The sequence below is a fragment of the Hevea brasiliensis genome, unplaced genomic scaffold (genome assembly GCF_030052815.1).
Source record: "Hevea brasiliensis isolate MT/VB/25A 57/8 unplaced genomic scaffold, ASM3005281v1 Scaf289, whole genome shotgun sequence".
Lineage (NCBI taxonomy): Eukaryota > Viridiplantae > Streptophyta > Magnoliopsida > Malpighiales > Euphorbiaceae > Hevea > Hevea brasiliensis.
In genome coordinates, this window is record NW_026614794.1 from 79,496 (window position 1) to 101,517 (window position 22,022).

Sequence of the window (22,022 nt, forward strand, 5' to 3'; positions counted from 1 at the left end):
TAAGAGTAAAGATGAGGAAATGAAATAAGGAAAAAATTATATTAATGAAAATGGAAAATATGATAAAAAAAAAGTGTAGAAAATGATTGAAAATAGAAAAATATTAGATAAAAGATAAATAAATGACATAAAAGAGAATAAAATAATGAAGAATGTGAAAAGAAAATGAGAGAAAATAGAAGAATGATGAGATAAAATAAAATGATAGAAATGGGGAAGAAAATGAAAAAAAAAAATGATAATCGGGGAAAAGAAAGTGAGAGACAAGAAAAAAAGAGAGCAAATGAGAAAAAAGAAAAAAAAATGATAAGAAAATAGAAAAGAAAATGGGAGGAAAAAAAGAAATAAGCAGGAAGAAAAAAAGAAATGAGCAAAAAGAGAAAGAACGCTAAGATGAGAGAGAAGAAAATGATAGAACAAATGAAATAAAAAAAGGAAAATAGGTGTTTGTAAATATTTATATGCGTTTTACTGATAAATTTAATCACAAATTGGCAATTCATTGCTAAATATTAAAAAAAAGTGAGCTTTTTTTAATTCCCTCAAATAATTATCAACGGATTTTAAAATTTGAATTGAAAAAGATGTGGGCTTTTCAAAAAAGAAATGTTGTATTTTTACTCTGAAATTTACCAACAGGCTCAAAATCTATTAGTAATTAATTGGTAATTACTAATAGATTTTAAAATCTATTGGTAAAATATGTGGATTTTTAAAAAAGAAAAGAAGGATTTTATTAAAATTTAATAATGGATTTCAAAATCAGTAGGTAATTTAAATAATTATTTTTTATTATTTTTAAATTATTAATATTTGAAATTCATTGAAAATTTAAACCACAATTTTTTTTTTTTTACATCTCACGAATTACTAATAAATTGCAAAATTTGTTGGTAATTTAAACACCCAAATGTTTTTATATCTCACAAAATATCAACAAATTGTAAAATCCATTGGTAAATTGTCAATGTATTTAAAATCATTTAATAATTTAAATACTCATTTTTTTATGTCTCGTAAAATACTAACAGGTTTTAAAATCCATTGGTAAATTACTAATGAATTCTAAATCCGTTGGTAATTTAAATATCCATTTTTTTATGCCTCACGAATTAGTAACAATTCAAAATCTATTGGTAATTTAAATATTTTTTTTTATAATATCTCAATTTGCCAAGAAATTTTAAAATCTGTTTGTAATTGGTCCATAATTTTCAACAGATTTAAATTCATTGGATAAATCTATTGCTATATCGGTAGATTTTTGTAGTGTACATTGTTACATTCTTATAAAAAAATATTTGAAGAAAATTTATTAATAATTATTTCAAAAATCAATTTTAATTTAATTTTAATATATGTAATGTAACACCCCAAAATTTTAAAACTTTATTATTTTATGAGTATTATGGATATTTTAATTTTATTAAATTTTAAGAAATTATTTGAGATTTTTCAGATTTTAAAAATCGAGTTCGATTTTTCCAAAAATATAAATTTAGATGATTTTTAAAAATTAATTTAAAGACCACGTGGTAAAACTAAAAATATATTTGAAGTTTATAAATTTTTCTGAGTTTTCTAGAATTTTTTCGGAATTTTTGGACCTCGTTTTCAATCCCGAGGCAGAGTAAAAATTTAAAATTTTGTATCCTGAATCGAACCGACCGAATCGAACCGAACTGGATCGGACCGGTCGAATCGGACCGACCTTTTCTTTTTCTTCTTTCCCCTTCCCCACGGGCGTCCGACCTCCCTCCCTTTCTCTCTCTTTTTCTCTCTCCTCCCTCCTCCCCTTGCCGCGCCGCCGCCTCCCCTGCCACCCCAGCTCGCCGGCGCCCACCCCCAGCCGTCCCAGCCCACCGGCCGCCGCCTGGAACGCCGGAAAACGGCGCTCGAAGTGGAGCGACGCGTGCTCGAAGTGGAGCGACGCGCGCGCGCGACCGTTCGACTTCCCGGCCAAAATTCGGCCGATCCGGCCACCAATCGGACCGGGTCTTGTGTCTAAACTCATCTACTCGTCGAGAGCTTTCCATAGACACCAAGAACACCGAAATCCATCGAGCGGTTTGTCCAATTTTTGTCCGGGAAGTTTTAGCCCATTTTGACTTTCGGGCTAGATTTCTCGCAAACCGTGAACCCCACGAGAAAACCGAGAGTACTAGAGCGCTCCACTCGTCGAGAGCTTCTCGGGGATATAAATTTCAAAATTTTTCGATACCGTTTTTCGGTGGGTCCCGCGGAACTTCGCAGTATTTTTCCGAGCATTAAATGAGCTTAGAAAATTCTGAAAAATTTATGTACTAATCCCCGTGTTGTGGGCTTCGTGTAGGTATCCTCAATTCGTGGAAATTCGACAGTTGACCAGACAGACCCGTTACCGAAAAAGTCTCTGAATTGGACCGAGGTTTTGGCTACCCCCCCATTGTCAGACGTCCCGAGCGCGTCCCCGGAGTCGAAATCCGCAAAGGTAAACCCGAACCTTGCTTTTTCGTAATTTTCTAGTGCTTAAATAGGATTAAAAATCCATAAAATATTCGTGGTAGCTCAGAAAATTATGATTCTTTTTGCAATAGCCTAGTAATATCGTTAAGGACCGCGGGGCAAAGTTTTAGAAATTTTAGAGCTTATTTGGGTAGTTTTTGCAAAAATAATAAATTATAAGGACTAAATTGAAATTTTACATATTGTGATGGATGACTGATTTGATGGGCCCAGGAGGGGTTGTGTGATGTGATTGAGTTGCGGATATATGGGTTGTGAATATAGAAGTGTGTTTTGAGCCATTTTGCAGGTTGGGTAGGTCCTAGGTATAGGGGAGACTCTGCCGGATTTTTGGCACGACTTAGGACGTATTTGGTCTTTTCTTGATTTGTATTGAGTCATTTGTATTAAATAATTGTAATGTAATTGTCAGGTGAGCCGATGCCTTCTTCCTCCTTGGCCGCCACAAAGTGACCGTTGTCAAGTCTGTGAGTAAAATATTAATTTTAATTGTAGTTTCACTATTATTATATGTTCAAGCATGTCTATGCATCACTTATATGTATGTATATATGTAGATAAACTCTAGGCACGTTTTATGTTGCATTCATAACTGTTAAAGTGCTATGGATGTTGTTGTGGTAATTTGGAGCAGTGTGCGTGCGTTGGCGTGCGTGTGATGTGGTGTGGACTATGGATAGGACGGGTAGACACGGCTTGAGATCTTCGCTGGGACCCGGTCCTTCGGGGTATTCACGGCTTGAGTTCTTCGCTGGGACCCCAATTTGGTTTATTAAGCGAAAGACCGGCTTGAGTTCTTCACGGCACGGGTTGGATTTAAGAGAGTCAGATAGGGATCAGCTCCCATATATTATGATTGATATTACTGGGTGTGTGAGCGCTCCAAATTACCTTTTTGCTGTTATGATATGAATTTATTGCTGATGCTGCATTTCACTCTACAGGGTGCATTAGTTTTAGATAGTTATAGAAATTATGGTTAAAATTGATATTTTACTCTCTGAGTCGAACGCTCACTCCTGTTCAATATTTTTTACAGGCTACAGGAGGATTTTATTGTGGTTAACCTGCTTTTCTCCTTCGCAGGTTGTTTATCAATATTTATGTAATTTTATTTACTCTTAGAATTTCCACATGTGTTAGAAGTATTTATTTGATTTTGATCTGTAATGATATTACCATGTTGGACCTGTAAACGTATAATGATATGCATGTTTGATGGACTGGATGAGGGAGCTGAACTCCCATATGTTTTTATGATGGTATGAGTATGTGGAGGGTGAGTTGAGCTCCCTAATTGAGTATTTACTGTGTTTACAGGTCGGGTGAGTCAAAAACTCCCCGTTGGTAGGTCCATTTTATGGCCGGACTCTGTCCGGTTGATTTCTTGAAATTGGGCCCAAATGGGCCTTAGAGTTGGATTAGTGAATAGTTAGGCTTATTACGGGCCTCAGGGGCTTTAGGCTGGCCCAGGTCCTAGTGCCGATTCGGCCCATAGGTTGGGTCGTGACAAACATATAATTATTTAAAATCATATACAAATTTAATGTAATACCCTGAATTTTTAAATAATTATTTTATATAGTCACTTGAGTATTGTCTATTTTGGTGAGCCCAGGAGGGGTCGCATGATGTTTTTGCTATTATGGGCTTGAGGCCCTGTGTGTTGCATTTTATTGAATTTTCATACAGGGGATTAGATCTAGTTACAAGGGAAACTATGTCAAAATTTCAGCAATACCTCAAGATTTATTCTTACTTTTATATAATAAATTAATTAGTTAATTCTGTCGGTTAATTGATAGAGGTCAATGTGTATGTATAGGTGAATGGTGCCAACCAATCTTCTTCTATCGAGTTGGACTAACTGTAGTCAAGTCATCCTCTCTATGAGCAGATATTGATTTTATTTACACTTTCGATATTATTATATATTCAAGGCATGTTCATGCATCACTTATAGATATATGTACGCAGTTATTTGCTAGGCACGTCTTATATTGCATTTGTATTTGATGATGTTGTTGTGATTGTTGCTTTATGGCGATCTGGAGCTGTGTGTGTAAGTTGGTGTGTATGAGTTGTGTATATGGATATAGATAAGATGGGTAGACGTGATTGGAGCTTGACTCGCTGGGACCTGATCCTTATTATGGATAAGTTGGGTGGGCACGGTTTTGGGTTGATCTTGTTGGCTCCCGCATTTGTTTATTAAGAGAAAGTACGGCTTTAAGTTGATCTCACTGGCAGAGGTTAGAACTAAGAGAGCTGTTTAGGGAATCAGCTCCCATATATATATATATATGTGTGTGTGTGTGTGTGTGTGTGTGTGTGTGAGTATGGATGTGAAACACGAGTGAGTGAGTGCTCCGGATTGCCTTTGAGGTGATTATGATTTGATTTGTTTGAAATATGTGAAGATGATGCATTTCACTTTTAAGATGCACTAGACATAGATAGTTATAGAAATTGTAAGTAAAATCAATATTTTACTTTATAAGTCGAAAGCTCACTCTTATTCACCCATTTTTTCCAAGTTACAGGAGAGCTTATTTCTTTTGTCTAACCTGCTTCCTATCTCGCAGGTTTACTAGCTGTTATTTTAATATTTTGTATTGTTAAATTTAAATTCTAGACCTTCACACATGTAGAACCATTTTACTTAGCTTGGGATTGTAAGATTAATTATTTTAGAATTGTAAACTTATTAATATATGTATGTGGAATGAGTGGATGGATGATCATGTTGGATGAAGGAGTTGGACTCCCCATTTGATCTTACATTAAGTTGTTGATGATTGTGAGAGAGAGCTGAGCTCCCCATATATATTTATATTATGATCACAAGTCGAGTGAGCTAAAAACTCTCCGTTAGATGGTTCAGTTTATGACCGGACTCTGTCGAGTTAATTTCTTGAAAATAGGCTTGAATATGGGCTTTGAGGCTGGGCTAGAGAATAGTTAGACTTACTATGAGCTTTGGAGGCCTTATGCCGATCCAAGTTCTAGTGCCAGTCTGACCCAGAATTTGGGTCGTGACATTTAAAATCAATTTAACATAATTAATTAAAATTTTTAACATATTAAAATTAATATTACATTATGTTATTAACATAAAATAATAAATAACCACGCAATGCGGAGGAAAAAACAACTAGTTATAAATGAATTAGGATCGCGAATTCTTCATGTAAATAAGACATAATTATGGAATTTGTTTCCTATTCATTAAAAAAAATTTCTAATGTAAATAACGATTCTTCAAAGATAAACAACTCCAATAAATATGAAATCTTAACTTATTTTCTTATGAATATCTTAATTATAAAATAAGAAATCTAACTTAATCATTAGAGTAAAAATCCTAACTAAGGATCAAGGATCTCCTCCAAATTCTTATCCTCTCTAAGTTCTTTCTCTGTTTGTACGTACCATACTCATTCAATATATTCAACTCAACTCAACTAAACTAAGCCTTTATCCCAAAAATTTTGGATCAGCTATATAGATTCATTTTCTCCACTCTAAACGATTTTGGGTTAAATCCTCAGAAATGTGTAATGCTTCGAGGTCATGTTGTACTACTTGAAGGAGTGGAAGCATGAAAAACACAAGTTTATACCATTGAATTCAAAAATTTTCACCTAGGGTCACATGCATCATGCAAGATTTATTTTTATCTATTTAATTTCAATGATAAACAACATTTTAAAACACTTTTAATATGTTTTTGAATCTGTATTTGCCATTTAAAATTTTAAAATTAATCAGCTTAATTTTAGTGTAACGGCCCAGCCCACTTGTGATATTATCCACTCTAGGCCGAAGCCCTCACGGTTTTAAAACGTGTCACTAGGGGTTACGAACCGCCAACTTATAAACCCAGCATCTCTCCCATGTTTTGCCGATGTGGGATTTGCCTAGGGTGTTACAATCCACCCCCCTTATGGGACTCAGCGTCCTCGCTGAGGTTTGCCCCACCATCGCTCAAGGTTGCATGCGAAGCGGCTGTGATACCATAAATGTAACGGCCTGGCCCACTAGTGATATTGTCCGCTCTGGGCCGAAGCCCTCACGGTTTTAAAACGCGTCACTAGGGGTTACGAACTGCCAACTTATAAACCCAGTATCTCTCCCGTGTTTTGCCGATGTGGGATTTGCCTAGGGTGTTACATTTAGAACCCTAGATTAGATCAAGAATAAATACACTAATCTCTTGGTGCACTGCAGTGTATTTGTGCCTTTCGGATGCGTCTTCAAGACACTAGATGTTGTCCCTCTAGCTTGTCCACACCAAGTTCACCTATGGCAGCCCTTGAACAGCTTCTAAAGCTTTTTTCTATTAATTAGAAAATCAAGTTTTGCCTTTTAAGAGATTAAAGATGTAAACAGGACACTAGAAACAATTTCTAGTATTTTCAATTCAAGAGATTGTTTGCTAATCTCTTGGAATAGATGAGAGAAGAAGATGAAGAGAAGGGAGAGCCTATTGGGCGGCGGCACCAAGGGTATCAGCTATTGGTTGTTATGTTTTCTTTTCATAACAACACTTATATAGGTAGGTTAACACATAAAACCCTTGCCACATGTCACAGTCTGATTGGTTTTAGGTTTAATTGACCCAATCACATTGTGCCAAGTGTCAAACCTATATTTAATCTTAATTTTAATCATCTTACATGATTAAAAACACTTGGAAAGCTTATGTGTAGTGCCATGTGTCAACATCTCATGGTGCCACATGTCACCCTGTGAAATGACCAAAATGCCCCTGTGTCTTAATTTTGAGTTTTCAACCTAAAATAATTATTTCTCTTCTTCTAATCAATTTATATCAAATATAAATCAATTAATTAATCTTTATTAATTAATTTCTCATTAATTAAATTCATATTTAAATACTTTAAATATAAATTTAATTTATGCTGTACATCCAATAACCTAGATTTAGTTTCAAGTCATGCTAGGGACTTTACAATCTAATTGCAAACTAAACCTATTTAATTAATCAATTAAACTCTTTAATTAATTAATTAATTAATTAATATTTAATTAGGTGATAACTTGTGTATATGTGTGACTTACTAGGCTCATCACTAATTGGCAATGAGATATGATATCAACTTTTAATATCATCAGAACTCTTTCTTACCATAAATGATTTCTCTAAATCATTTTATGCACCTCATAGACTATGTTTAACACCTAGCATAGCATGTCATGGCTATCCAATTAGTAATAAGGTTTACCTTAAATGAACCTATAATCATATGTTACCATGCACTAGAATCTCTCTGTTACAAAACCTCAACTCAAGCTAGAGTCATGGTTTATGTCAAACTCCATTTGCTATGAATATTATATTCTTTTTTAATTCCAGTTCTTGATTAAAAAGATTTTCTCATCAGAAACTCTTTCTGAATAAATCTATCTGTCCTGGCCAAGAACTTGAAACATCAAGAACAATTAAATGAACATAGAATTTTATCTCTATTTACTTAGAGGAACAGATTCCATCTTGATCAACACCTACCTCCATATATAACTAGTAGGAGCCAACACATGCCCATATACCCATACACAGTACAAGTATGAAAGCAATATCAAACTCAAACCACCTATATACAAGATAACTGTGCTATCTCAGGTCTAAAAATTATATGCACTGATATGATTTATGACAATGTATTAATAAGAGTAAACTCCATGTGCTTGTCATAAATGTCACTGGTTCGGCCTACTTATCATGTATAAGTGCCTATCATGTTTGTTATATGGCATGAGACTCACCATTCCATCTTATTTATATCTCATATAAATAACTTGGGAACAAACATGAATACAATCTTTCTGGATAAGTCATGTCCCTATTATGAAGTATCATCGATTGTGAACCTATTTATGATACTTTGTACTAGAAATACTGTCACTTATATTCTTAACAATTTAAAAATAGAATTTCTAATAAAATATCAATGGACCTTTTCTATTACACATAAATATATTATGTAAATGGAAAAGTGAAAATGCTTTTTATTAATAAAACATGTACAAGATACATACTAAATGATATGCTCTAGGGCATACTACTAACACTACTCTCCTCTAAGTCAGTTTAGGTCTACCCCTTCTTTTCTTTCTATCATCTAACCTAATGTGCTCTACTTGTCTAATTGGAGCATCCGTATATCTACGCTTCACATGACCAAATCACCTCAATCTCCCTTCTCTCAACTTATCCTCAATTAGCACTATTCCTACCTTTTCTCTAATACTCTTATTACGAACTTTATCTAGTCTAGTATGGCCACTCATCCACCTTAACATTCTCATCTCTACAACTCTTATCTTAGACATATACGACTCATTCAGTACCTAACACTTACTACCATATAACATGGCCGGTCGTATGGCTGTACAGTAAAATTTTTCTTTCAACTTATTGACAATCTTGCGATCACATAAAATTCCCATGGTACGTCTCCACTTCAACCATCTAGCTTGAATCCTATGACTAATATCCTCCTCACATCCCCCATTTACTTGAAGGACTGAGCCGAGATATTTAAAGTGATTACTTTGGGATAGTACCACTCCATTCAAACTAACTCCTTCCCTATCACCAGTTTGGCCTTCACTGAACTTGCAATGCATGTATTCTATCTTCGTTCTACTTAACTTAAAGTTCTTTGATACTAGAGTACTTCTCCAAAGCTCTAGCTTTCAATTGACTTCTTCTCGCATATCTGAAGGAACGGAAGCGTGAAAGATACAAGTTTATACCATTGAATTCAAAAATTTTCACCTAGGGTCACATGCATCATGCAAGATTTATTTTTATCTATTTGATTTCTATGATAAACAACATATTAAAACTCTTTCAATATGTTTTGGATCTGTATTTGCCATTTAAGATTTTAAAATTAATTAGATTAATTTTAGAACCCTAGATTAAATCAAGAACAAACACACTAACCTCTTGATGCACTGCAGTGTATTTGCGCCTTTGAGATTCGTCTTCAGGACACCAGATGTTGTCCCTCTAGCTTGTCCACACCAAGAACACCTATGGCAGCCCTTGAATAGCTTCTAAAGCTTTTTCTATTATTTAGAAAATCAATTTCTGCCTTTTAAGAGATTAAAGATTTAAACAGGACACTAGAAACATTTTCTAGTATTTTTAATTCAAGAGATTGTTTGCTAATATCTTGGAATGAATGAGAGATGAAGAAGAAAAGAAGGGAGAGGCAGCCAAGGGGTGGCGGCACCTTTGGGAGTAGCAGCTTGTATGTTTTATTTTTTCATAACAACACTTATATAGCTAGGTCACCACTTAAACCCTTGCCACATGTCACCCTTTGATTGGTTCTAAGTTTAATTGACCCAATCACATTGTGCCAAGTGTCAAACCTATATTTAATCTTAATTTTAATCATCTTACATGATTAAAAGACATTTGGCAAGCTTATGTGTAATGCCATGTGTCACCATCTCATGGTGCCACCATCTCATGGTGCCACATGTCACCTTGTGAAATGACCAAAATGCCCCTGTGTCTTAATTTTGAGTTCTTAACCAAAAATAATTATTTTTCTTCTTCTAATCAATTTACATCAAATATAAATTAATTAATTAATCTCTATTAATTAATTTCTCATTAATTAAATTCATATTTAAATACTTTAAATATAAATTTAACTTATACTATACATCCAATAATCTAGATTTGGTTTCAAGTCATGCTAGGGACTTTGCAATCTAATTGCAAACCAAACCTATTTAATTAATCAATTAAACTCTTTATTTAATTAATTAAATCATATTTAATTAGGTGATAACTTGTGTATGTGTGTGACTTACTAGGCTCATCACTAATTGGCAATGAGATATGATATCAACTCTTAATATCATCAGAACTCTTTCTTACCATAAATGATTTCTCTAAATCATTTTATGCACCTCATAGACCATGGTTAACACCTAGCATAGCATGTCATGGCCACCCAACTAGTAATAAGGTTTACCTTAAATGAACCTATAATCATATGTTACCATGCACTAGAATCTCTCTGTTACAAAATTCCAACTCAAGCTGGAGTCATGGTTTATGTCAAACTCCATTTGCTATGAATATTATATTCTCTTTTAATTCCAGTTCTTGATTAAAAAGATTTTCTAATCAGAAACTCTTTTCTGATTAAATCTATTTATCCTAGCCAGGAACTTGAAACATCAAGAACAATTAAATGAACATAGGATTTTATCTCTATTTACTTAGAGGAATAGATTCCATCTTGATCAACACTTACCTCCATATATAACTAGTAGGAGCCAACACATGCCCATATACCCATACACAGTACAAGTGTGAAAGCAGTATCAAACTCAAACTACCTATATATAAGATAACTGTGCTATCTCAGGTCTAAAGATTATATGCACTGATATGATTTATGACAAAACATTGACAAGAGTAAACTCCATGTGCTTGTCATAAATGTCACTGGTTCGGCCTACTTATCATTTATAAGTGCCTATCATGTTTGTCATATAGCATGAGACTCACCATTCCATCTTATTTATATCTCATATAAATAACTTGAGAACAAACTTGAATATAATCTTTCTAGATAAGTCATGTCCTTATTATGAAGTATCCTCGATTGTGAACCTATTTATGACACTTTATACTAAAAATACTGTCAGTCATATTCTTAACAACTTAAAAATAGAATTTCTAATAAAATATCAATGGACCTTTTCTATTACACATAAATATCTTATGTAAACGAAAAAGTGGAAATGCCTTTTATTAATAAAAGCATGTATAAGATGCATACTAAATGATATGCTTTAGGGCATACTATTAATAGTCTCATCTATCAAAACTATATCATCCGCAAACATCATGCACCAAGGGATACTCTCTTGTATATGTTTCATTAATTCATCTAAAACTAATGTAAAAATGTAAGGGCTTATAGCTGATCCTTGGTGTAATCTAACTGAGATTGAAAAATCTCTTGTGTCTCCTCCCACTATACGCACAATAGTAGTTGCTCCTTCATACATATCTTTCAACACTTGCATGTACCTAATAGATACCCTCTTTTGTTCTAACACTCTCCATAAATTATCTCTTGGAATACTATCATAAGCCTTCTCCAAATTAATAAAAACTATGCGTAGATCTTTCTTCACATCTCTATATTTCTCCATCAAGCTTCTAATGAGAAAAATCGCTTTCATAGTTGAACGATCGGGCATGAAGCCAAATTGATTGGGAGAGATAGAAGTATCATGACATAGTTGATGCTCCACAACTCTCTCCCACAACTTCATAGTATAGCTCATGAGTTTAATTCTCCTATAGTTTGAGCAACTCTGTATGTCTCCCTTATTTTTAAAAGTAGGTATTAAAATACTCCTCCTCCATTCATCAGACATTTTCTTTGAGTTTAGAATCTTATTAAATAATTTAGTTAACAATGACACTTCCATATCTCCCAAACACTTTCACACTTCAATTGGCATTCCATTAGGTACACAAGTTTTACCCACTTTCATTCTCTTAAGTGCTTTCTTTACTTCTAAAGATCTAATCCTTCTAGTATAATTCACATTCTTTTCTATTGTTCTATAGTCTATATTCACGCTATTACCATTTTGACTATTATTAAGGAGATAATCAAAATAATTTCTCCATTTTTCTTTAATATCCTCATATTTCACCAACACTTTCATTCTTTATCCTTAATGCACCTAACTTGATTGAGATCTTAACATTTCTTTTCTCTCCTTCTTGCTAATCTATAAATATCTTTCTCCCCTTCTTTAGTTCCAAGTTTCTCTAATAACTTTTCAAAGGCCTGCGCTCTTGCTTGACTAACTGTCTTTTTTGCCTCTTTCTTTGCTATCTTGTACTGTTCATATGCCTCATTATTATCACATTTAGGTAATTTCTTATACCATTCTCTCTTTCTCTTCACTGCCTTTTGTACTTCCCCATTCCACCACCATCTCTCTTTTCAGGGTGGTCCACGTCCTCTAGACTCTCCAAATGTAACACTCTAGGCAAATCTCACATCGACAAAACACGGGAGAGATGCTGGGTTTATAAGTTGGTGGTTCGTAACCCTTATTGACGCATTTTAAAACCGTGAGGGCTTCGGCCCAGAGCAGACAATTTCACTAGTGGGCCGGGCCATTACATTTGTGGTATAAGAGCCGCTCCGCGTGCAACCTTGAGCGATGGTGGGGCAAACCACATCGATAAAACACGAGAGAGATGCTGGGTTTATAAGTTGATGGTTTGTAACCCCTATTGACGCGTTTTAAAATCGTGAGGGCTTCGGCCCAGAGCGGAGAATATCACTAGTGGGCCGGGCCATTACATTTGTGGTATCAGAGTCGCTCCGTGTGCAACCTTGAGCGATGGTGGGCCAAACCTCAACGAGGACGCTAAGTCCCATAAGGGGGGGGTGGATTGTAACACCCTAAGCAAATCCCACATCGGCAAAACATGGGAAAGATGCTGGGTTTATAAGTTGGTGGTCCGTAACTCCTAGTGACGCATTTTAAAACCGTAAAGGCTTCAACCTAGAGCGAACAATATCACTAGTAGGCCGGGCCATTACATTTGTGGTATTAGAGCCGTTCCGTGTGCAACCTTGAACGATGGTGGGGCAAACCTCAGCGAGGACGCTGAGTCCCATAAGGGGAGTGGATTGTAACACCCTAGGCAAATCCCACATCGACAAAACACGGGAGAGATGCTGGGTTTATAAGTTGGTGGTTCATAACCCCTATTGACGCTTTTTAAAACTGTGAGGGCTTCAGCTTAGAGCGGACAATATCAAATGTAATGGCCCAGCCCATTAGTGATATTGTCCGCTCTGGGCCGAAGCCCTCACGGTTTTAAAACGCGTCACTAGGGGTTACGAACCACCAACTTATAAACCCAGCATCTCTCCCGTGTTTTGCCGATGTGGGATTTGCCTAGGGTGTTACAATCCACCCCCCTTATGGGACTCAGCGTCCTCGCTGAGGTTTGCCCCACCATCGCTCAAGGTTGCACGTGGAGCGACTCTGATACCACAAATGTAACGGCCTGGCCCACTAGTGAAATTGTCCGCTCTGGGCCGAAGCCCTCACGGTTTTCAAACGCGTCACTAGAGGTTACAAACCGCCAACTTATAAACCCAGCATCTCTCCCGTGTTTTACCGATGTTGGATTTGCCTAGAGTGTTACAATCCACCTCCCTTATGGGACTCAGCGTCCTCGTTGAGGTTTGCCCCACCATCGTTCAAGGTTGCACGCGGAGCGGCTCTGATACCACAAATGTAACGGCCGGGCCCATTAGTGATACTGTCCGCTCTGGGCCAAAGCTCTCACGGTTTTAAAATGCGTCATTAGGGATTACGAACCACTAACTTATAAACCCAGCATCTCTCCCGTATTTTGCCGATGTGGGATTTGCCTAGGGTGTTACAATCCACCCCCCTTATGGGACTCAGCGTCCTCGCTGAGGTTTGCCCCACCATCGCTCAAGGTTGCACGCGGAGCGGCTCTGATACCACAAATGTAACGGCCTGGCCCACTAGTGAAATTTTCCGCTCTGGGCTGAAACCCTCACGGTTTTCAATTGCGTCACTAGGGGTTACAAACCACCAACTTATAAACCCAGCATCTCTCCCGTATTTTGTCGATGTTTGCCTAGAGTGTTACACCAAATACTTCTAGCTACTTCTCTAATCTTTGATGCCATCTGTATCCACATATCATTGGCCTCCATATCCAGCTTCCATGCTTCAGACTCGAGAAGCTCATTTTTGAACTTCACTTGCTTTAAACCTTTGAACTCCCACTACTTTGTTTGAGCTACCCTATTCCTTCTGACCTTACTTGAATTAATCCTAAACTTAACATCCAAGACCACTAACTGATGTTGACTTGTTAAAGCCTCTCCTAGAATGACCTTGCAATCCTTACATAGAGCTCTATTTGTCTTCCTAGTTAAGAAGAAGTCAATTTGGATTCTATGTTGCCCACTTTTGAAAGTCACTAAATGTGACTCTCTTTTTATAAAGTAGGTATTTGCTAGTATTAGGACGTATGCCATAGCAAAATCCATGATGCTTTTTCTCTCCTCACTTCTACTGCCAAAACCAAAACCTCCATGAACATTCTCATATCTTTGCTTATCACTTTCTACATGTCTATTCAAATCTCTACCAATGAAAACATTCTCTTCATTCGGTATGCTTTGCATTGGATCATCTATATCTTCCCAAAACCTTTGTTTACTCTCATTATCTAGTCTTATTTGTGGGGTATAAGCACTAACTATATTTATTGTTTCTCCTTCTAGTACTAGCTTTATTAGTATAATTTTATCTCTTACTCTTTTCACAGTTATTACAGCATTTTTCAATATCCTGTCTATGATTATGCCCACTCCGTTCTTGTTTCTCTCCTTTCTGGTAAACTATAGTTTGTACCATGAATTATCCATTTCCTTGCTTTTCTCTCCTACCCATTTAGTCTCCTAAATGCAAGCAATATTCACCCTTCTCCTTTTCAAGGTATCCACAAGCTCCATTAATTTTCTTGTAAGTGATCCAACATTCTAAGTACCAACCCTGATCCTCCTCCTATCCTATTCCTTCCTAATTGATCTCCTCTTATGATATCTTCTATTGTTCTTTATGCCTATCTTGTGTTCTGTTTCACTGTCTGTTCTATTATCTGTCCTATAGACTAACTTCTTTACCCACACCTGTAATGGCCCGGCCCACTAGTGATATTGTCCGCTCTGGGCCGAAGCCCTCACGGTTTTAAAACGCATCACTAGGGGTTACGAACCACCAACTTATAAACCCAGCATCTCTCCCGTGTTTTATCGATGTGGGATTTGCCTAGGGTGTTACAATCCGCCCCCCTTATGGGACTCAACGTCCTCGCTGAGGTTTGCCCCACCATCGTTCAAGGTTGCACGCGGAGCGGCTCTAATACCACAAATGTAATGGCCCGGCTCACTAGTGATATTGTCCGCTCTGGGCCGAAGCCCTCATGGTTTTAAAATGCGTCACTAGGGGTTTCGAACCACCAACTTATAAACCCAGTATCTCTCCCGTGTTTTGTCGATGTGGGATTTGCCTAGGGTGTTACAACACCCGTCCATGATGTGGGAACCCTTGCTCATTTAACACCATACTCCAGCATCGGCGTGGAGCGTCACTTTCGGTGAACTCCCTACACCCTTGCATATTTCTCACTATACCTGGGCTCTGATGTAGTGCGTCATAAGTAGAGGATGCCCCAACGTTTATTTCATTTAAATCCATATCATAAGGTATGATGAAATTTTTATGCTAGTTGTCACCTACTGCAACCCTCCTCCTTTATTCAGGCTTGAGACCAGCTAAGCGTAAATTACTTAAGCGAAGTTACTTATTCAATATACTAATTATGAAATTGACGATTTGGGCAGTTCCAACCATGCACTAGCAACAATAAATGTTTTAGCTTTCCCACCTAATCTGATCAACGATTTGGAACATAATTGATTATATTCAGTGTATCAAAATTAGTATATTGTATATTCAAAAATAAATTTAGTTTTTCTTTTTGGTAAGAAAAGGTGAGCAAAGCTCACAAAAACAAACTAACGACAATAAGAGACACCCATAATATCATGAAGGAGCCAAGAAGAAATCCCTGCTGATGGAGAGTCAAGAACATGAAAACCCAACGAAAAGTTTCTTGCATAATCTGCCAAAAAAATCAGCTACAAAATTGGCATTCCAAAAAATGTGATAAATCTGCACCTCATCAAATTATGCAATAAAAGCTTGATCATGGAGAGAATAGTGATGCAACAGCTCAAAGCTTCCCACTTTCCCAGCAGCATATTAACCATGAGGACATTGTCACATTCAATAATAATTTTCTTCAGCTGCATATTGTTAGCAACCAATGCCTTATAATAAATAGACCAAAGCTCCGCTTGGGCTATATGGCATCTACCAATGTTGACTACAAAACCAACAAGCCAGTTGCCAAAATGATTACGCAATAAACCACCACTGAAAGCCACCCCCTCATTATAAATAAATGAAGCATCTGTACTAATTTTAACGACATGAGGAGGAGGGGCATGCCAAGAAACTATATGAGGAACTCCAATATTGCTAAGAGGCTGAACTCGAAGAGAATTAGTTACTATATTGATTGAAATAACCCAACTCTAAATATTATTCACAAGGGACATAACTAAATCATGAGATGCTTTGAAAATAAACTTATTCCGACGACGCCAGAGCATCCAAACTGCAACACCAAAGATCAAACTCCTATGAAATCCATTGACCATGTCACTCCTTTTTAAACAAATTTGGTTTTGTTTTTAACAAATAATGAACTCTATATAAATGTAATATATATATATATATAAACAAAGAGGGCTATATAGTTTTTAGATTATTTAGTATCTGTTTCATATATGGATGAGTGGCCAAAATTATTTTTTTTTAAATATCATTTTAGATACTATTAAAAAAATGATTTAAAAAACTGTTTTATTATTTTTGTGTGTTTATAACTAAAATTTATTAAATTTAATTTAAAATTATTTTTTATTCTTTTTCAATTAATATATTTAAAAAAAATACTTTTTTTCTATAATAGCTTAATTAGTAATGACAAACAAACTTTTAATTTGCTAAGGACTGATCAATAATTTTTTATATTTTCTAACATTAGAGATACTTAGAAAAATAGGTCAACAAAAAAATTTTCTTAAGATAAAATTATTTTCTATTTCTTAAAATTTAATGATCTATTAAAATATAAAAATACTTATAGATATAAAAAATAAACAAATATTATTAATTTAACTTTACCATTAAATAATAAAAAATAATTTCATAAAAATAAAAAATATAAATATTTTTTACATATAAATTATTTTTCACCAATCTCATAATATTTCTTATTGATTAAATTTCGCACATGACACGTTGCGACTGACTGATCTCTCGAGCCTTGGCGGTCAGCTGACGTAGTTGACTTGTAGAAAATAACAAGTGGTGTTTTTTGCTCCGTCCTTTCTTAACACCTTCTGATAGGAACAATTCAAAGTTGAAGAAGACTTATGGAGTTAGAATTAGTAAATACTCGGAGAAAAATCAACAATGCTCAGACTTGTGAAATTAAAATTGGTAAATACTTGGAGAAAAATCTACATTGATCATATTTGGAAGCCTAAAACAGGCTAGGCAGGCTGCCCAGATGAAATATTTTTCTTTGGAAACGAGTGTTTCTGTCTTCTGCTTGTTCGTTTTGGTCCTTGGAGAACTTGGGCAAGCCCTTCCCTGCTGTCCAAAATCAAGCTGTGGGTCTGGCCCGGACATCCGATTCCCGTTCCGGCTCAAAGATCGGCAACCAGAGCTCTGTGGATATCCTGGGTTTGATTTGTCATGCACAGAGAGGAACGAGACATTACTTGAGCTACCAGATTCCGTGAAACTATACATACAAGATATTGATTATGTATCTCAAATTATTAATGTGTCTGATCCTGATGATTGCTTTGTGAGACAGGCTTCAAACATCGACTTTTCTGCTTCTCCTTTCATATTTGAATCATCAGATCAGTACCTGAGCGATTATACCTTATTCAATTGTTCTTCACCAAAGATAGATATACATGACAAAGTCCCTTGCCTTGGCGTTCCAGGCTATGAAGTTAACGCGATTCCTGGTCACCAACGCATCAGTGACGATGACCTGACATCTTGCACCAAGATGTATAACATTCTATCATTTCCCAACTATATATTTGGGATTGACTCAGGAAGTATTATTCAATTGACATGGTCCAAATCAGCATGTGGATTGTGTGAAGCTCGCGGAGGAACGTGTGAATTGAAGAGTGATCGCACTGAATCGTGCAACATGAGTCATCAGAGCCGAAGAAACAGAGGTATATATGCAGTAATTGTATAGCCTATTTAAGCTTCCTTGTTCACTGTGTCGAACCAATCTGTTAGGACGACTAATTCTGATAACTGGTAATTTGCCGGTTTATGATATACAAAATTATGGAGTGCCACTTTATTTTTTATTTTATTTTCACTGTTTATATTTATTGATGCACACCATTATTAACAAACGAAAAAAAAAAGATAAATAATATTAATTAGATAATATTAACTATAATTCAAAAAATTATCTAATCAATGAATAATATTTTAATTTGATATTGAAAATTTTTTATATAACTTTTCATGTCGAATTTTTGCCTAGATGATACACAAAAAAATGGTGGACTTGCAAATGAGAAATATTAAACTTTTTTTTTCTTAGAAAATGTATGAGAAAATGGATGGACAGCATATAAGAGATATTTAGTTTTTTGTTTTTTACGCTATTATCAACTTATTAAGGAAATCAAAAGGTTAGATATTAATTAGTGATAATAATAAAATGAATGAATTTTATTTAAGGTATATATTAATTATTATTAATGGTAAAAATATAGTTAAAAAAAAAAACAAATGCTGCATTATTAACTTGTTATATGTTATGTATTAGAAAACTAAAAGCCCCATATTAATGAATGTTATTAATAATACTAAAGTTTAAGTGTTTCTTGGCTTACTATCATGCCTAAGGAGATGAACGTGTAGAAATTTTAATTTTTTTAAAAAAGAATGCGTAATAATTTCTGATTAATCTATTTTAGAGGTCAGTTATATATATATATATATATATATATATATATATATATATTTTTTTTTTTTTTTTTTTTTGATAAAGAGGTCAGTTTTATATAAATGTATATAGGAATGAAAAAACAGAATAGACCGAATTTATTAAAAGTTTAAACGAACTAAGTAAGAGATAAAACTAAATTAAATCTGGCCCTCTTGCGCGCGCAAGAACATCTTGATTTCAATTCATGAAAGAAAACCACGAGTCAAAATTGAGCTAATTCAGTACCTTGTGTGTGTATATATGTGTGCAAGAACAATTTCATTTGAATTCATGAAAGGTAACCATGAGTCAAATGGAGCTAATTAAGTACCTCTTTTAAAGGTAATGATTCAAATATGGAGCTCAATTAATGGGTAATCTCTAGTCATTCTCTTGTCAATCCTCATAAACACGAGATGCTAATGATATCGTTATATTTTACAGGTTCCTCAACCAAGTTAATAATTGCAGGAGCAACGTCCGTGGGTTCATTTATTCTGGTAGCAGCCTTCATTGCACTTTATTATCTCTACCATGCTGACAGAAAAGAAAAGGAGAATCAAGCAAACATTGAGAAATTTTTGGAAGAATACAAAGCTCTCACCCCCACAAGATACTCGTACGCTGATCTAAAGAGGATTACAAATCAATTTAAGGACAAGTTGGGCCAAGGAGCATATGGAGAAGTGTTCAAGGGGAAGCTTTCTAGCGAGATCCCTGTGGCTGTGAAGATTCTCAACAATTGCACAGGAAATGGGGAAGAGTTCATCAAAGAAGTTGGAACACTGGGAAGAATCCACCATTTGAATGTAGTTCGCTTGGTTGGTTTTTGTGCCGAGGGATTCCATAGAGCATTTGTTTATGAATTCTTACCAAATGAATCATTGGAGAAATTCATATTTTCAAATCATGGTCACCATCGTTCTCTTGATTGGGAGAAGCTACAAGATATTGCCCTTGGAATAGCTAAAGGAATAGAGTATCTTCATCAAGGTTGTGATCAGCGAATCCTACATTTTGATATCAAACCTTATAATATTCTTCTTGATGATAACTTCATTCCAAAAATTTCTGATTTTGGTCTCGCAAAATTATGCTCCAAGGATCATAGTGTTGTATCCATGACTACAGCTAGAGGGACCATGGGCTATATAGCACCTGAAGTGTTCTCAAGGAACTTTGGCAATGTGTCCTATAAATCCCACGTATATAGTTTTGGAATGTTGTTGCTGGAAATGGTTGGAGGAAGGAAGAACACCCATGTTAACGTGGAAAACAATAGTGACCAAGTATTCTTTCCTGAATGGATATATGATCAATTGGATAGAGGAGAAGATATGAGAATCAGAATTGAGGAAGAAGGTGATGCTAAAATAGCCAAGAAACTCACCATTGTTGGATTATGGTGCATTCAGTGGTTCCCAATAGACCGTCCCTCCTTGACCATGGTTGTTCAAATGTTGGAAGGAGAAGTAGATGATTTAGCAATGCCTCCTAATCCTTTCAACTCTACACGCATGCCTGCTGGGAGACGTCTTCACCAAGATCAGTTACCTGTCATCTCTGAAATAGAGTGACTTGCTATAAATCAATAGCAATTGGTGTAGAAATTAAATTCTTAATTTCATGTGTCTGCAACACATTTGTTTCCCATAATAATTTCCTTAAGTTGATTTTGAATGCAAGATTTTTTTTTTCTTTTGCTTTTTTAAACAATGTTTCTGATAAGCTGCAATTTATTTATTAATGAGATAGATTAAAAACAGGGGAAGGAGACAGCTGAGAAGCTAACCCATTGCCAACACTCCGACAGGCAATACCCCATTACACCCAAGCCTAAGAAATTAACTCTACAACCAAAACGGTGCACAAAAAACAGAACATAAAAAATAAAAATAAATAAATAAAGCAAGAAAAGCAACAAAATCCATGGTCTGATTCAGTCCTTGTTTAGCCAAAGAACCTGCAAATGAATTAGCCTCACGAACAACAATGCTAATATATTTCCATATATGCACTATTACTCTATAACTCATTTTTTTTAATGTGAACTTGTCATCCGCTAAAATATTAGAAGATCCTAACCTAAGAGATACTCAAAGGCCTTCTTTGATTCGTTATGGAATTGAAAATGAACACAATTCTTGAAATAGAATAATTTTATTTTGGCTTAAATGGTTAAGGAAACAAATCATTTCAAATTTTTGCAATTATATTTTCTTTCTTAATGTAATCATATTAGAAATATAACTCATAACTAACTTTATATCACTGGTTCATATTTAATCTATTCATTCCATTTGTTATGGCGGAATGATACAAAAATCATTAAAAAGAACGTTTTTCTGCCTTTTATATTAATAATAGTTTATTATATTCACACTTGAAATAAAAAACAAACACAAATGCATTGAATATTAAACTCCTGCGCGATTTTGGAATCCCAATATTGCGTGGTGTTTAAGTTTCTCTCAGGGAAACTAGAGGCGATATTCGGGGCCATGGGCCTAAGTCCATCTTGGGTGTATCATTCTCTTTGTTGATAATTTTTTGTTTAATTTTAAACATTAGTTGTAAATTTATTCAATAATCAAAACTGAAGTTAATAGTACTTATATATCAACTAATTAAGATGAAATTATTATTTATTTTTAATTGTGGGATTTATGATTGTAAAAACTAACCCGCCCAATCAATTCAATTGGAAAACTCAAGAACCTGGAACATCACCAGCTTAGGTTTTTCCTCAAATCCGAAG

The 22,022-nt window shown here is 35.2% G+C and overlaps 1 protein-coding gene across 1 annotated transcript; it reads left to right on the plus strand.

The window, feature by feature from the left end:
• The first annotated feature begins 17,782 nt into the window (after positions 1-17,782).
• On the plus strand, positions 17,783-20,961 carry LOC131176950 (rust resistance kinase Lr10-like). Its single transcript, XM_058141964.1, has 2 exons — positions 17,783-18,491; positions 19,709-20,961. Exons 1-2 carry the CDS (start codon positions 17,798-17,800, stop codon positions 20,839-20,841), a joined length of 1,827 nt encoding a protein of 608 aa, XP_057997947.1. The 5' UTR covers positions 17,783-17,797; the 3' UTR covers positions 20,842-20,961.
• Positions 20,962-22,022: the final 1,061 nt, after the last annotated feature.

What these genes read in the sequence shown, in the direction of transcription:
- LOC131176950 (XM_058141964.1), top strand. Translation starts at nt 17,798, where the DNA reads ATGAAATATTTTTCTTTGGAAACGAGTGTTTCTGTCTTCTGCTTGTTC. An exon ending in TCAGAGCCGAAGAAACAGAG is followed by an intron (nt 18,492 to 19,708) that starts GTATATATGCAG and finishes TATATTTTACAG; the next exon opens with GTTCCTCAACCAAGTTAATA.